Source organism: Conger conger, chromosome 11 (genome assembly GCF_963514075.1).
Source record: "Conger conger chromosome 11, fConCon1.1, whole genome shotgun sequence".
NCBI lineage: Eukaryota > Metazoa > Chordata > Actinopteri > Anguilliformes > Congridae > Conger > Conger conger.
The window spans coordinates 7,273,064-7,288,200 of record NC_083770.1 but is presented as its reverse complement, the minus strand read 5'-3'; the positions used below and the strand labels follow the sequence as shown (position 1 = coordinate 7,288,200).

At 44.0% G+C, this 15,137-nt stretch overlaps 1 protein-coding gene across 1 annotated transcript in view; it reads left to right on the top strand.

The window, feature by feature from the left end:
- Window positions 1–15,137, top strand: part of grid2 (glutamate receptor, ionotropic, delta 2) — a 243,616-nt gene that overhangs the window by 64,048 nt on the left and 164,431 nt on the right. Inside the window, exon 5 of the mRNA XM_061260515.1 lies at window positions 2,736–2,909. Coding sequence (XP_061116499.1) covers window positions 2,736–2,909 — 174 coding nt within the window. The remainder of the gene's footprint in view (window positions 1–2,735; window positions 2,910–15,137) is intronic.

Genomic DNA, 15,137 nt, shown 5'->3' with positions numbered 1-15,137 from the left:
ATACTGCCCATTCTTGCATTGGCTGAAATTCCAACTCATTTTCATATCCTCACAAATATCTGCACCAGCAATCGGCTACAACGAATGGAAGCTAGTATTAGTTGAAGTAGATACATGTACTGACTTGAAAGCAGATTGTTTTGTTGTTTTAACTAGCAGGAAAATAAAGAAGGATCAGATGGAGGTGTGTAGAAACCGGAAATAGCCTTCATTATTTGGCTGTTTGGAATTGTATCTAAATAATGTGTTTAAAATGCGGGATGCACAAGTTTTGTAGAGCTCGAGTTTTTGGCCATTTTACCTCATGTCTGCAGGAAACCCTTAAAAGTGACATCAAGTATCATATAGGTACTCTACCGCCATAATTGCTACCGGGAATATTTATGGTTAAGCATAAAACATATTAATAATTTACACAGTTTTTAAAAAAACTGCCTCAATTTCCTTCCAGTAAAAGAAAATATTTCAAGGTTTTCTGTGAACTAAGAGCAAACATTATTGACAAAAATGAAATCCTTCAGTGTTTGGTTATGTGTGCGAGTTGGGTAAAGTATTTGTCCAGTACTTTTACAATCTGTCAGGTGCGGGGGACAGATGAACCGAGCGCAGACTCAGGGGTTATGAGAAATGGCAGGTTTAATGAAGGCAAGCCGATAAAGGGGCAGACAGATTGTAATCCAAAATGCAGGCTGAGTACAAAAACCGGGTTTTCAGTCCAAACAGGTTAAAGTACAAAAACGTGACCAAAGAGAATCCAAAGAGCCAGGCAGGGGTCAAGAACAGAAATCAAATACAGAACAAAACAGAATATTAACAGACAGAAAACAGGCTAGAATGGAACGGACCGGACCGGACCGGAATGGAACAGAACAGAGCACAAGTGTACACAGAGGAAACAGAGCTGATGAACTAGCAACACTGAACTGAAAATACAGGCTTAAATACACAGGGGATTGACAGACAATGAGACACAGGTGAGCTTAATGACAAAAGACAGGAAGGAAGTACATATAAGGAGTGGAGGGGCAGAGACATGAAATTAAACACAGGTGGAAACAAATGAATGAGTGAATGGTGCTGGAAAGCACAGAGGTAACAAACGGTAAAAACACGGGGGAAGACAGGAAATCAGGAAACCAAAAACGCAGAACCTGACACATTTGTTGGACACATTTCGTTCTTGGCCACATTCCATGCATTTTTATTCTGTTCTATAAATTTAGTCATACACCTGGCAAGAGCTAATCAGCAAAATGGGTCTTTTCATTTTAAATCGAATTCTCGATAAATGTCACTGCCGTGCTACTGCAGAAACGTAGACGGATATTTGCTTTTCAGTTCCAACAAACTAGCCATTTTCTAACGTAAACATACTGCCCCTCTACTGTATCTTCTCTTGAATTGGATAGGCTAACTTTCAAAGGCTGCAACATTATTGATGTTTTAAGCAGGAAGAGAGAACAGATTGATTCACGGGATGGAATGGCGGCACCTCTGGTTCTTAAAATACGGCCCAACGTTTTTCCATTGAGCGAAGCCAAACCACCGAAAGCCAAGCAAGTTTAATGTACGCCAAGTAATCCCAAAATGAATGTTGAAATATTTCAAATAACAGGCCTTGGTGAGTTTAGTACCTGTCTCCACCGGGGACATTACACGTCTGATCACATCAGATCATCAGCCCTTTCCCCTGCACGCCTGCAAATTCGACTTCAGGCTAAAATTAGCAGAGACCTCTTTTAGGTTGCTGAAGGACACGGACGCATAAATCCAGACTATTATTTCTTTACTTTGCTGTCTGTCTCATTCAAACCTCTCTCCCGAGGAGCTGAACCAAGTTTACGCACTACGGTGGAGGGTTTTGTATTTAGAGCTATTGTATTGTTATTTGAGCAGATATACAATTAAATATATGTTGCTATGGTGATGCTGCTCTGGAATTGTCCTGTAATACAGGCAGGTTCCATGTCCATGTTGTTTTGTGTCACATCCGATTTGGAATTCCATTGAATATGCCAATAAAAAGCTAAATAGTTTTTTATCTTCAATCTAATTTTACTGTTGTGCTCTCCTCCACTATAATGACATTTGTTGTCTACGTTCTACCGTCATCCACGTGAACGTAGCATCAGTCCAGCTCTCAGCCTTAGACACAGAATCCCCTATAGCTTTCCAATACTGCGCATCAAAATGTGTGCGTATGCATGTGTGCATGTGTGCAATGCGTTTTTTTGCTGGAAGGCATCATTGATGTTTTCTTGTATCCAAGTGAAGATTAAACACGATTTGGTAACACTTTCTTTGAAGGGTCCTATGTAATAGCTATACACTGAGCACATTATTACCATCAGCAACCATCAGAATGGGGAAAAAATGCGTTCTCTCACACCCCGCGTCAAACCTTTAAGTGCATAGGCTACAGCAGCAGAACGCACTACATAAGCATTCATAAGTACTTTTGTCTATAACCCGAAATAGGCAAAGGTGTGTTCAACATTGATGCATTCCAAGTGAAATTACATCTTATGTGCTTATACAGTGTTTATGAATGTGCTATGTAGTGCTTATGAAGGTGTTATATAGCTCTTCTGTAGGACCCTTCAAAGAAAGTGTTACCCCAGATTAGTTTTTTGATTTCGCCTCTCTCTCCTCTGTGAATCGGTGAATGCGCCGTGGCTGATGTACGTTGTCTCCTCTCCTTCTTCTCCCTCCCCGCCCTGTAATGGCCGCCGCAGGAGATCTCAGACCAGGACGTCCAGGAGCTGGTGATGAAGTCCATCGGTCGGCTGACTCTGGTGAGGCAGATTTTTCCCATTGCCCAGAACGGCAGCCAGCGCTGTGTGCGGCACAACCACCGCATCAACACCTCCCTCTGCGACCCCAAGGACCCCAAAGCGCAGACGCTGGAGGTGGGCGGCCATTTTCTATCACGTATTAACTAAATATCTTCGAGCTGTGGTCTCCAACCCTGGTCCCGGAGAGCTACTGGGTCTGCTGGGTCTTGTTTTCATTTTTAAATCAGCACCTTGTCGAGACCCAGGTAACCAGGTGAGGTGAGTTAAGTGCGTAATCAGCTGCCCTAGTTGATTCATTAAGTGCAGCGTAACAAGGAAAACCAGCAGACCCAGTCACTCTCCTGGACCAGGGTTGGAGACCACTGCTGTAGAGCGTGAATATTCGTTAACTCTCGATCTCAGTAGACAGTAGACATACATTTTGTTTCTTTTTGGTGAATTGTTTTGTTATTTCAGTATATGTAAAGTTCACACAATGGCACGGCAACATTAATAGACATGATCAACCAATTTTGTGAAGATGACCGCATATTAATATAAATTATTAATGGAAAACAATGCTTATAATCCATCCATTGGCTTTGCAATTGAAGTTATCCTGATATTAAAATAAGCGGGTCAGATTGTCCTGCTGTATCATGCATGTCATGCTGGAATGTCCATCTGACAGCATCGTGGACAGATTACAAACATAGATAGGTTTTAATAAGACACAGTGCAGTCCGTAAGTATTTGGACAGTGTCACATTTTTGTGTTGTTTTCACTCTGTACTCCAGTAAAAAGACAATGTGGTTAATGTGATTTAAGACTTTCAGCTTTAGTTTGGTTTTTACATCCATATTGGGTGAACCATGTATGAACTACACCCCTTTTTACACAGTGCCCCACACTGTTCACCCAATATGGGTGTAAAAACCATCAAATTAAAGCTAAAAGTCTGCAGTTTAACTTGCAGACTTTTATATAATTTGTAAATTCATGCACGTGCTTACAGGCCAGATACCCTGGGGTGGGTGTGGGGGGGGTGTGTATCGCTAAGTGGTGATAAATCTAGAACACCGTGTAACAGGCATCAATTGACAACTGAATCACTTCGATATCTTCCGTATGATGAGTTGTTTACATTGTTTCACTATTAGACTCACTGGTGTATGTAATGGGTATTGACCAAAGAGAAGACTACAATTCTACAATGGGCTCAATGAGTCATAAATAACCAAGTTACTACACTTTGTAGTTAATAAGACGTGTTAGAATAAATATACAGTATAACTGGAACTTATGCTATTATGTTCCTTAAAACTAACTGTAGCAACAGTCTACAGTATCCATTTTCTGCTTTATTACTGTATGTCAACAAATTGAATACCACTGACAAAGCAAAGACTATTTATTATACAGCAGCAGAAAATGCTACATTTATTACTTAAATTATTGAGATGAAATTACCAGTGATAAAAATGCCCTTTTCCTGTTTTTTACGTGCCATCTCATCCATTTGCAACACTCATGATATAGTGATTTATTGAATTTACTTTCATTTAACCAGGTAGGTGACCTGAGAACTCAATCTCTTTCACAAGGGTTTGTGTTGATGAGATGCAGAGGTGCCTTTTTGTAACCAAAACGGACAGCCAGTTTTGTGAGCATTTAACCCAGATAGCGGGGTGAACACCCCTATTCTTTTCCTAAATTGCCCAGGGATCTTTAATGACTAGGGCCAGGAGGCAATCTCAAGTATTTGAGCATCTGGGCTTTCAGACTTAATTTCAAAAGTTATCTTCCAGGTGTCTCTGTAGACACTACTGAGTTCAGCGATCGTTTGGTAAAAAAGCACACTTGACTAATTATACAATTAGGTACTAATTGTAGCTGTTCATCAGTGCAAAGCAATAAAATCATGCTGCTATGGGTTAGTGTGGAGGAAGTGAAAAGAAGCTGGCATACAAACAACACATTTTCACCAGTGTCAGGGCCGGTTCACCGTCTATGACAACTGAAACTGGAAGCGACTGGTTGCCTGAATTTCATTTTTAATTTCATCCAGAAAACTGAACTCCAGCCAGTACTGTGTTTAGCTCAGCAAAGTGAGAACGAATCTTTACTATTACTATAGTAGAAACAACTGATATCCTACTTAAATGAACGACTAATTATCGAAGGTTGGTTTGCGCGAAAATTACATGACATGATTTCGACCCACCCTAATGTGTAAATCTTCTCATTAATTAATTTGGTCTCCTTGTTTCAGTACTAAAAATATTATCATGCTATGATAAAGCTAACGGAAAGAAACACCTTTCGACACTCAGTGCAGTGGAGGAGGGTTCAGTGCTGGCCTACGCCTTTCATTTATACACATCTTGCAACTCAGCTATAGACCACTCTGCAGAGTTTGCCCGAGCCCGGCATTTAAGGGCACGAAAACAACGGTCTGAGACAGACACGCGGGAAAGGGGCTGTCGAAAAGCGAAAGGGAACGGAGGGCAGTAACAGGCAGAATGAATTAATTTTGCCTGTTACTGGTCGGCGCAAATAATTCCCTTTTGAGAAAGTTGAGAAGCTAGCGGTGAGCGGCGAAACGCAGGGAAATGAGGTACGGAAGAGGAGCCTTCTGGAAGGTTCTCCTCCGCTAAGTCTGGCCTCGACTCTGTGCTCTGGGGCACCATGCGAAATGCACTGGGCCGTATTCGGGGTGTGCAGAGACCAGGCGAACACTACACCCGATCCCAATTAATGAGCATAGTCATACAAGTCAGAGCCTTGTTTTAAGGCCTTGTCAAAAAGGCGACACCTTCTACCGCACACCGTTTGCATCACTACGCTGGGGCGTCAGATGTTTGTTCGGTCCAGGTGGAACACGTGTTTTGTTTGGTCCGACACCTTTTCCAGCATCACCGTGCAAAGCTAATCTAGACTTTCAGTCGTCTGGCGGGAGAAATTAGTGCAGTGGTATGAGTGCTGGATGATATTTTGGGTATTAGTGGAACATGGCTCTGTTGAATCAAATCATTGGTAACACAAGGCATTGCAAGTTTGATTCAAGTTAATACAATTTATTATTTATAACAAGTCATAATTGACCAGTCATGGCTGCTGGCACATCCCATTGCTGCAATTTGATCTTTTCATATTCGCTGTACAGCAGGAGTTCACTCCCTTTTTGATCTGGGTCAAAAAACATAATTGTTTTGGATTCAAATACTTTGTTGAGCTTGTCTTGTGTTTTGGAACCGATGAAATTCTCTGAAAAAGTGCCTGGTTGGCTCAGTTGTACCAAGCAAGACCAATCGATCACAGAAAAGTATTTCAATCCAAAACAATTGGCATTTCACAGAGGTCTGCTGCAATCCACATTCGTGCAGATGTGGGTGCCTGATCGATCAGGAGAGTCATGTCTACATGTCTTCCCTGCCCCTGCCCTGGGCAACACTATTTACATTTACATATTAGTCATTTAGCAGACGCTTTCGATCCAAAGCGACTTACAGAACAACACTATTGCACTTCTCTCCACTGGGCTGAGAGCCACCGTCAGCAAAAAGCACAGTCAAAATGGAGTCCAGCGTATGAGACTAATCACTGTACTTAAATAATAACTTATTTATTATATTCATTTGGCAGACGCTTTTATCCAGAGCAACATAGAATAAAGTGCAAATCATAACCAGTCCCTGTGCACTCAAAACCCTAGAGAAAAGCATATGCTGCTTGAACTTGAATGCTTATAGATTAATCAGAGAAACTGACCTAGAAGAAGCAATAGCACAGTTTTGGCAACTATAACACGAAGAATAGTAAAATGATTATACACAAGTGTAATAACTACAGCATGTAGCATACAACATGCACTCAGTGAGCACTTTATTATGTATTTATTAGATTTATTTTGTAGTCTTATTGGTCGTCTGCTGCTGTAGCCTATCCAGTTAAGAGGTTTGACCTTCTCCTCTGACCTCTCTCATTAACAAGGTTTTTTTGACCGCAGAACTGCTGGATTTTTTTTTGTTTTTCGCACAGTTCTCTGAAAACTGTTGTGCATGACAATCCCAGGAGATCAGCAATTTCAGAGATACTCAGACCACCCTGTCCGGCACCAACAATCATTTCACGGTCACTTAGATCACATTTCTTCCCCATTCTAACATTTAGTCTGAACAAAAGCTGAACCGCTTGACCATGTCTGGATGCTTTTATGCATTTTGTTGCTGCCACATGATTGGCTGATTAAATATTTGCATTAAAAAGCTGGTGTATTGGTCTGCCTAATAAATTTCTCACTGGGTGTACATGGCTAATTAGAAATTACCAGGAGGCAGGGAGAGGATGGGAAGATGCAGCCTGAAAAGGTGAGGCTTCAAGGTGCTTGAAGGTGTTTTTATCCAAAGCGACTTACCACTGATTAGACTAAGCAGGGGACAACCCCCCCGGAGAAATTTCTCGAGGACCCAACAGCTGCGTGGATCTCATCCTGGCTACACCGGGACTTGAACCCCCAACCGTCCGGGTCCCAGTCATGCACCTTAGCCACAAGGCTACATTCGTGCTCCCATCCTATATGATAATTCAGGTTAGGACACTTTTATTGTTTTAATGTAGGGCCATTGTTCTTGTTTTTATGGGCTTTATCAGTATGTATTCAGCATTCGTGTTTTGGTTCTCGGTTGTTTTGCATAGTTAAGTTGCATCGGAGCCGTACTAATGTTGCAAATACCCTCACCGGTATGGCAATGTTGTCATCCTGCTCTGGCACCATTTCTTATATAAATCAAGTGAACGCACTGCAGTTCTCCTGTATTGTAAGTCGTTTTGGATAAGAGCATCTGCCAAATTAACGTAATGTAAATGAGTGTGAAATTAGTCTCACCTGATATGCCTCCTACAAGCCCCGTATTTACTTCACTTCTGTTGTATTAGTGTCTTAAACAGCTGTTCGCCGTCAACATAACGCCTTGCCAGTTTATCAGCAAAAACGTAATTTTAAGGTTGGCGAGACTCAACTGTTAACGACAACCTGAAACTGGAAGCAACTGGTTGCCTTAATTTCACGCAGAAAATTGAACTCCAGCCAGCACTGTGTTTATCTCAGAAAAGAGAGAGGGAAACTCACTTTAGTACGCAGAAACAGAAACAGAAATAGGTAACAATACCTTACCTACTGCAACTGAACAACTCATTATTGAAGGTTAGGTTGCGCTAAAATTACATGACATGATTTATACCCACCTTAATGTGTAAATGTCCTCATTAATTAATTTGGTCCCCTTGTTCTAGTACTGAAAATATTATTATGCTATGATAACGCTAACTGAAAGGAGCACTATTCTTTACTCTCAGCGCTGCAGTGGAGGGTGTCATGACCGCGTGCTTCCATTCATTATTTTTTAACAAGTACAAGAGTATTGTTTTGGGACGGAATTGTGTTTTAATTATTCATTGTGGTCACACTGCGAGCTGAAATTGGCCTTCAGGTAACCGTGTTACCCTCAATGCAATAGCGAAGCCATTTTCTAAAAAATAAAAATAATTGAGACACGTTACACATAATTTTCCATTTCATACCTCAAATACTGACCAGGAATCTGGAATCATAATGCATGCTCTAAGCATGGGCTGTACTAAGCGAGACTTGTTCGGAGTGGGCCTACATAAGAGATATGTAACTACCATAACTCCACATAGCACGTTAGCACATAGCATGTTTATAACTGCTTTATAAGCATTCATAAATGCTTATGTCAACAACTGCTTATAGGCATGTGGTGTGCTCTGTAATTACTGTTGACGTAGCAGTATGCTTATGTAACGCTTTGAAGAGGCTATGGCTCGAACAAAGTGACCTGTCTCAGAAAGCATTTTTTCATGCTTATCTCGCCAACTGAAATGTTTATCACTTTTCATGTCAAAAATTAATTAATGTCCTTTTTTATTGCGACACACAAAAAAAAGAATAGAATAAAAGTTATGAGACCTAAACACTCCAAACGAGAACCCCCCTGTCAGCATCAAGCTTTCACGCGTGGGTTAACTCCACTCACGGTGCTTAAATGACCCGCTCACAGCTGTTGTCGATGAAAAGGGTTGGAAAGGACAGAGAAAATGTGTTGCCGTGGCAGCACATTCCAGCAATCCAGCGATTTAAGCAAGCGAGCGTGCGTGTGTGGGCTCGGAGCCTAACTCTCAGGCCCGCCGCTGGGAGGTGGAGGTCGACAGCGGGGAAGAATTTGCGCGTAGTGTAGTGTTGGGGGTAGTGTAGTGTTGGGGGTAGGGTAGTGTTGGGGGTAGTGTAGTGTTGCGCATAGCGTAGTGTTGGGGGTAGCGTAGTGTTGGGGGTAGTGTAGTTTTGGTTGTAGGGTAGTGTTGGGGGTAGCGTAGTGTTGGGGGTAGGGTAGTGTTGGGGGTAGTGTAGTGTTGGGGGTAGGGTAGTGTTGGGGGTAGCGTAGTGTTGGGGGTAGGGTAGTGTTGCGCATAGCGTAGTGTTGGGGGTAGGGTAGTGTTGGGGTAGCGTAGTGTTGGGGGTAGTGTAGTGTTGGGGGTAGCGTAGTGTTGGGGGTAGGGTAGTGTTAGGGGTAGTGTAGTGTTGGGGGTAGGGTAGTGTTGGGTGTAGCGTAGTGTTGGGGGTAGGGTAGTGTTGGGGGTAGCGTAGTGTTGGGGGTAGGGTAGTGTTAGGGGTAGTGTAGTGTTGGGGGTAGGGTAGTGTTGGGTGTAGCGTAGTGTTGGGGGTAGGGTAGTGTTGGGGGTAGCGTAGTGTTGGGGGTAGTGTAGTGTTGGGGTAGTGTAGTGTTGGGGGTAGGGTAGTGTTGGGGGTAGTGTAGTGTTGGGGGTAGCGTAGTGTTGGGGGTAGCGTAGTGTTGGGGTAGGGTAGTGTTGCGCATAGCGTAGTGTTGGGGGTAGGGTAGTGTTGGGGTAGCGTAGTGTTGGGGGTAGTGTAGTGTTGGGGGTAGGGTAGTGTTGGGGGTAGCGTAGTGTTGGGGGTAGGGTAGTGTTGGGGGTAGTGTAGTGTTGGGGGTAGGGTAGTGTTGGGGGTAGCGTAGTGTTGGGGGTAGGGTAGTGTTGCGCATAGCGTAGTGTTGGGGGTAGGGTAGTGTTGGGGGTAGTGTAGTGTTGGGGGTAGTGTAGTGTTGGGGGTAGTGTAGTGTTGGGGGTAGGGTAGTGTTGGGGGTAGGGTAGTGTTGGGGTAGCGTAGTGTTGGGGTAGGGTAGTGTTGGGGGTAGTGTAGTGTTGGGGGTAGGGTAGTGTTGGGGGTAGTGTAGTGTTGGGGGTAGGGTAGTGTTGCGCATAGCGTAGTGTTGGGGGTAGTGTAGTTTTGGTTGTAGGGTAGTGTTGGGGGTAGCGTAGTGTTGGGGGTAGGGTAGTGTTGGGGGTAGCGTAGTGTTGGGGTAGTGTAGTGTTGGGGGTAGTGTAGTGTTGGGGATAGTGTAGTGTTGGGGGTAGTGTAGTTTTGGGGGTAGTGTAGTGTTGGGGGTAGTGTAGTGTTGGGGATAGCGTAGTGTTGGGGGTAGTGTAGTGTTGGAGGTAGTGTAGTTTTGGTTGTAGGGTAGTGTTGGGGGTAGCGTAGTGTTGGGGGTAGGGTAGTGTTGGGGGTAGCGTAGTGTTGGGGGTAGTGTAGTGTTGGGGGTAGGGTAGTGTTGCGTGTAGTGTAGTGTTGGGGGTAGGGTAGTGTTGCACCTAGTGTAGTGTTGGGGGTAGTGTAGTGTTGGAAGTAGGGTAGTGTTGGGGGTAGTGTAGTGTTGGGGGTAGGGTAGTGTTGCGCGTAGTGTAGTGTTGGGGGTAGTGTAGTGTTGGGAGGGGAGTTTACAGACAAACAGCCCCATTCCTACACACTCTCTGTACATACACACACACACACACACACTCTTCCACACACACTCTCACACACACACACACACACACACACACACACACAGAAACAGCCCCATTCCTACACACTGTCTCCTACACACACACACATACAGGCACGCACATGCACATACATGCACATACATGCACGTACACACACACACACACACACACACACTCTTTTGTTCCCGCACTGCATTATTCGTGCCCTTACAGCCGCTGCACATAAGCCATCGTTTCAGCCAGTGCCACAGGGAGAAGGAAAGGAGACAGAGAGCTAGTGTATAACTGCCGTCGGTTCACTTGAGTCAAGTGGATTCATTGTCAACATTGTTTTTTTCTCAGGCCGGTGTGTCTTTTATTCTGTTCCGGATCATTCTCTGTGGAGCAGTTAAAGCCATATGAGGTTTGTCATGCTGTTTGGAAATATGCAGGGCTCAGCCAGTTTGTGTAGGGGATTTTACCTTCTCCCCCGAAACCTTTTAGTCATAATCCTTTGCTGCAATCCACTGAAAAGGTTTTTGACACATCTGTGTTCCCCCGGCGCTTCCTGTGTTTTTTAAACAATACAAAAAAGTGGAACCAAAAACGCTCCAATCAGCAGATTCCATTTAATTTCAGACACTGTTCTCATCCCTGTTTTCATGTCCTCTGTAATTGGATCTGTCTCAGACTGCTTTAGCAATGGCAATGTTACCTGTGATGATCTGCCTAAGTGTGTTTGTGTATGTGTGCGCGCGTTTGCGTGTTTGCACATACGTTGTGTGTGTGTGTATGTGTATTCACGTGCAGTTGTACTGTATCTACAAATGCATGTGTGTGCCTGTCTGTTGGCACACGCGTCTCTGTGTGTGTGCCTGGATGTGTTTGTGTGTGTATGTGTGTGTGTGTGTGTGTGTGTGTGTGTGTGTGTGTGCCTGGATGTGTTTGTGTGTGTATATGTGTGTGTGTGTGTGTGTGTGTGCCTGGATGTGTTTGTGTGTGTATGTGTGTGTGTGTGTGTGTGTGTGTGTGTGTGCCTGGATGTGTTTGTGTGTGTATGTGTGTGTGTGTGTGTGTGTGTGTGTGCCTGGATGTGTTTGTGTGTGTATGTGTGTGTGTGTTTGTGTGTGTATGTGTGTGTGTGTGTGTGTGTGTTTGTGTGTGTATGTGTGTGCCTGACTGTTGGCACATGCGTCTGTGTGTGTGTGCCTGGATGTGTTTGTGGGTGTATGTGTGTGTGTGTGCATGTACAAGAGAGATGAAACAGTACTGCAGGAGAGTAGAAGGGTACAACAGTACAGCAATGGTCATCTATAAGGCTCTTTGTGAGTGTGCAATCAGAAAAAAAGGGTTCTTTCGCTTGTCACCAAAAGCCTTTTTAGTTCTTTATGGAACCCCCTGTATGTGTGAAGTGTGAAAGCTCCCAGACACAGAACCCGTGGACTAGACCGCATCCTCCTATGAAATCAGTCGGTTCCTTTTGGAACCATTTTTTTCTGAGCGTGTACAGTGTATGTGTACATAAGTGCCGTGTGTATGTATGTGTGTGGCATATTGTGTGAAGCACAAAGACGCTCACACAATAAGGAATCACTTGTACGCACGTACAGCTCTCCGGAAATCATTACTGCTCTTAGTGGATCTTCTCATCGTCTTTGTGCCTTTCTATTTGTGTTTCGAAGCTGAAAGTTCCCACACCTCTTTGACCCAGTTTTAACCATGATCCACTGTTACTAACCTTGTCATATAAGTTCTGCTTACTGTGAATAGTTTCTAAGTTTGTGAAGTTGCTATAGCTGCTGCTAGGGTAAGCAGTTATTTTGCAATTAACGCTAGCTAACTATAACTTAGCTATAATTATAGCTATCGCCTCAAAAGAAAATGTGTGATCATTCCTTGTCACGCTGGCTTGCTAAAATTTTCAATTCATCCCCACTTTACCATGGTCAGTCGCATACGTTGTGGTGTTGGCAATTTATGAGGAAACTACCAGTACCTTTAATTTGAAGTCCGTTTTAATCAGTGCATTGGACTAAAACATTTATTTCAATATCATTTTTAAAAGACAAAGAAGAGTTATGATATGGTGTGTATTCTCTGGTAGGGCGATGGAGATGAGTAAAGATGTGTAGGCTTTGTGTGTGTGTGTGTGTGCGTGTGTGTGCGTGTGTGTGTGTGTGTGTGTGTGTATTTGAATGTGTGGGTGCACTTGAGTTTGTGTGTACCTGTGTGATTAACTGTATTTGGATAAGACAGCAGGAGGTGGAGGTTTTTTAATGAGAGAGATATTTTCAGTATTTGCCAATATTTGTTTATCATGTGCCATGTTTTCAGTTTGTATAAATAACATAAAAGTAATATTTTACCTTTCACCGGAACAGTTTACTTGTACGTGGAGTCTTGTTCGGTAACAACACCAAGCGCCATATCCACTTGCATAAGAATGTGGTCTGATGAGTGTATGTTGGTGCATGTGCATGTGGCCTGATGAGTGTATGTTGGTGCATGTGGCCTGATGAGTGTATGTTGGTGCATGGGGTCTGATGAGTGTATGTTGGTGCATGGGGCCTGATGAGTGTATGTTGGTGCATGTGGCCTGATGAGTGTATGTTGGTGCGTGTGCATGTGGCCTGATGAGTGTATGTTGGTGAGTGCGGCCTGATGAGTGTATGTTGGTGCATGTGGCCTGATGAGTGTATGTTGGTGCATGGGGTCTGATGAGTGTATGTTGGTGCGTGTGCATGTGGCCTGATGAGTGTATGTTGGTGCATGGGGTCTGATGAGTGTATGTTGGTGCATGGGGCCTGATGAGTGTATGTTGGTGCATGGGGTCTGATGAGTGTATGTTGGTGCATGTGGCCTGATGAGTGTATGTTGGTGCATGGGGTCTGATGAGTGTATGTTGGTGCATGTGGCCTGATGAGTGTATGTTGGTGCGTGTGGCCTGATGAGTGTATGTTGGTGCATGGGGCCTGATGAGTGTATGTTGGTGCATGTGGCCTGATGAGTGTATGTTGGTGCGTGTGCATGCGGCCTGATGAGTGTATGTTGGTGCATGTGGCCTGATGAGTGTATGTTGGTGCGTGTGCATGTGGCCTGATGAGTGTATGTTGGTGCATGTGGCCTGATGAGTGTATGTTGGTGCGTGTGCATGTGGCCTGATGAGTGTATGTTGGTGAGTGCGGCCTGATGAGTGTATGTTGGTGCATGTGGCCTGATGAGTGTATGTTGGTGCATGGGGTCTGATGAGTGTATGTTGGTGCGTGTGCATGTGGCCTGATGAGTGTATGTTGGTGCATGGGGTCTGATGAGTGTATGTTGGTGCATGGGGCCTGATGAGTGTATGTTGGTGCATGGGGTCTGATGAGTGTATGTTGGTGCATGTGGCCTGATGAGTGTATGTTGGTGCATGGGGTCTGATGAGTGTATGTTGGTGCATGTGGCCTGATGAGTGTATGTTGGTGCGTGTGGCCTGATGAGTGTATGTTGGTGCATGGGGCCTGATGAGTGTATGTTGGTGCATGGGGCCTGATGAGTGTATGTTGGTGCGTGTGCATGCGGCCTGATGAGTGTATGTTGGTGCGTGTGCATGCGGCCTGATGAGTGTATGTTGGTGCGTGTGCATGCGGCCTGATGAGTGTATGTTGGTGCATGGGGCCTGATGAGTGTATGTTGGTGCGTGTGCATGCGGCCTGATGAGTGTATGTTGGTGCGTGTGCATGCGGCCTGATGAGTGTATGTTGGTGCATGGGGCCTGATGAGTGTATGTTGGTGCATGGGGCCTGATGAGTGTATGTTGGTGCATGCGGCCTGATGAGTGTATGTTGGTGCATGGGGCCTGATGAGTGTATGTTGGTGAGTGGGGCCTGATGAGTGTATGTTGGTGCATGGGGCCTGATGAGTGTATGTTGGTGCTTGTGCATTCGCAAAATCGCATTTTGTGAATGAAGCAGAGCTTAAAACATGCTGTAAAAAAAAAAACTGTTCAGTGCGTTGAATATCTTTATATGATGTGGGGAAATTGATGTTTCTGATTGATGATCTTCTGGGGCAATCTAAAAGACACAGAAAAAGAAAAAATTCCAGTATGGCATACAATAGCGTACAAGTACCATTTTTTAAGCAAGCCAACGTAAAAAAAAAGAAGAAAACTTTTTCAAAAAGACACGTTCTTAGGAAACATCTTCGCATACATCTATAGCAGCTACCAATGTTTGCAGAAATATACCGCTTGGTCAAGAAAGTCACTTTACAAGTTGTTTAGCAAAACATAATCTCCAGTTTTACGAGCAGTTCGTTATTCAGATCATGTTGGTAATGCTCAGAATTTCATAATCATATTGGGAGGCCTCAGCTGCTGTTAGAATTCTAGCAGCAGATGATGCCTCCTGATATGTTTACAGAATTTAGAATTCTGAGCTTACCGTACCAACCGCCAGAGGATTTATTTCTCTGGGAGCTGAAATAGAGTGATTCTTGTGGCAAGGATTCTCTCAGTGCATCTTTTCAGACATATACCT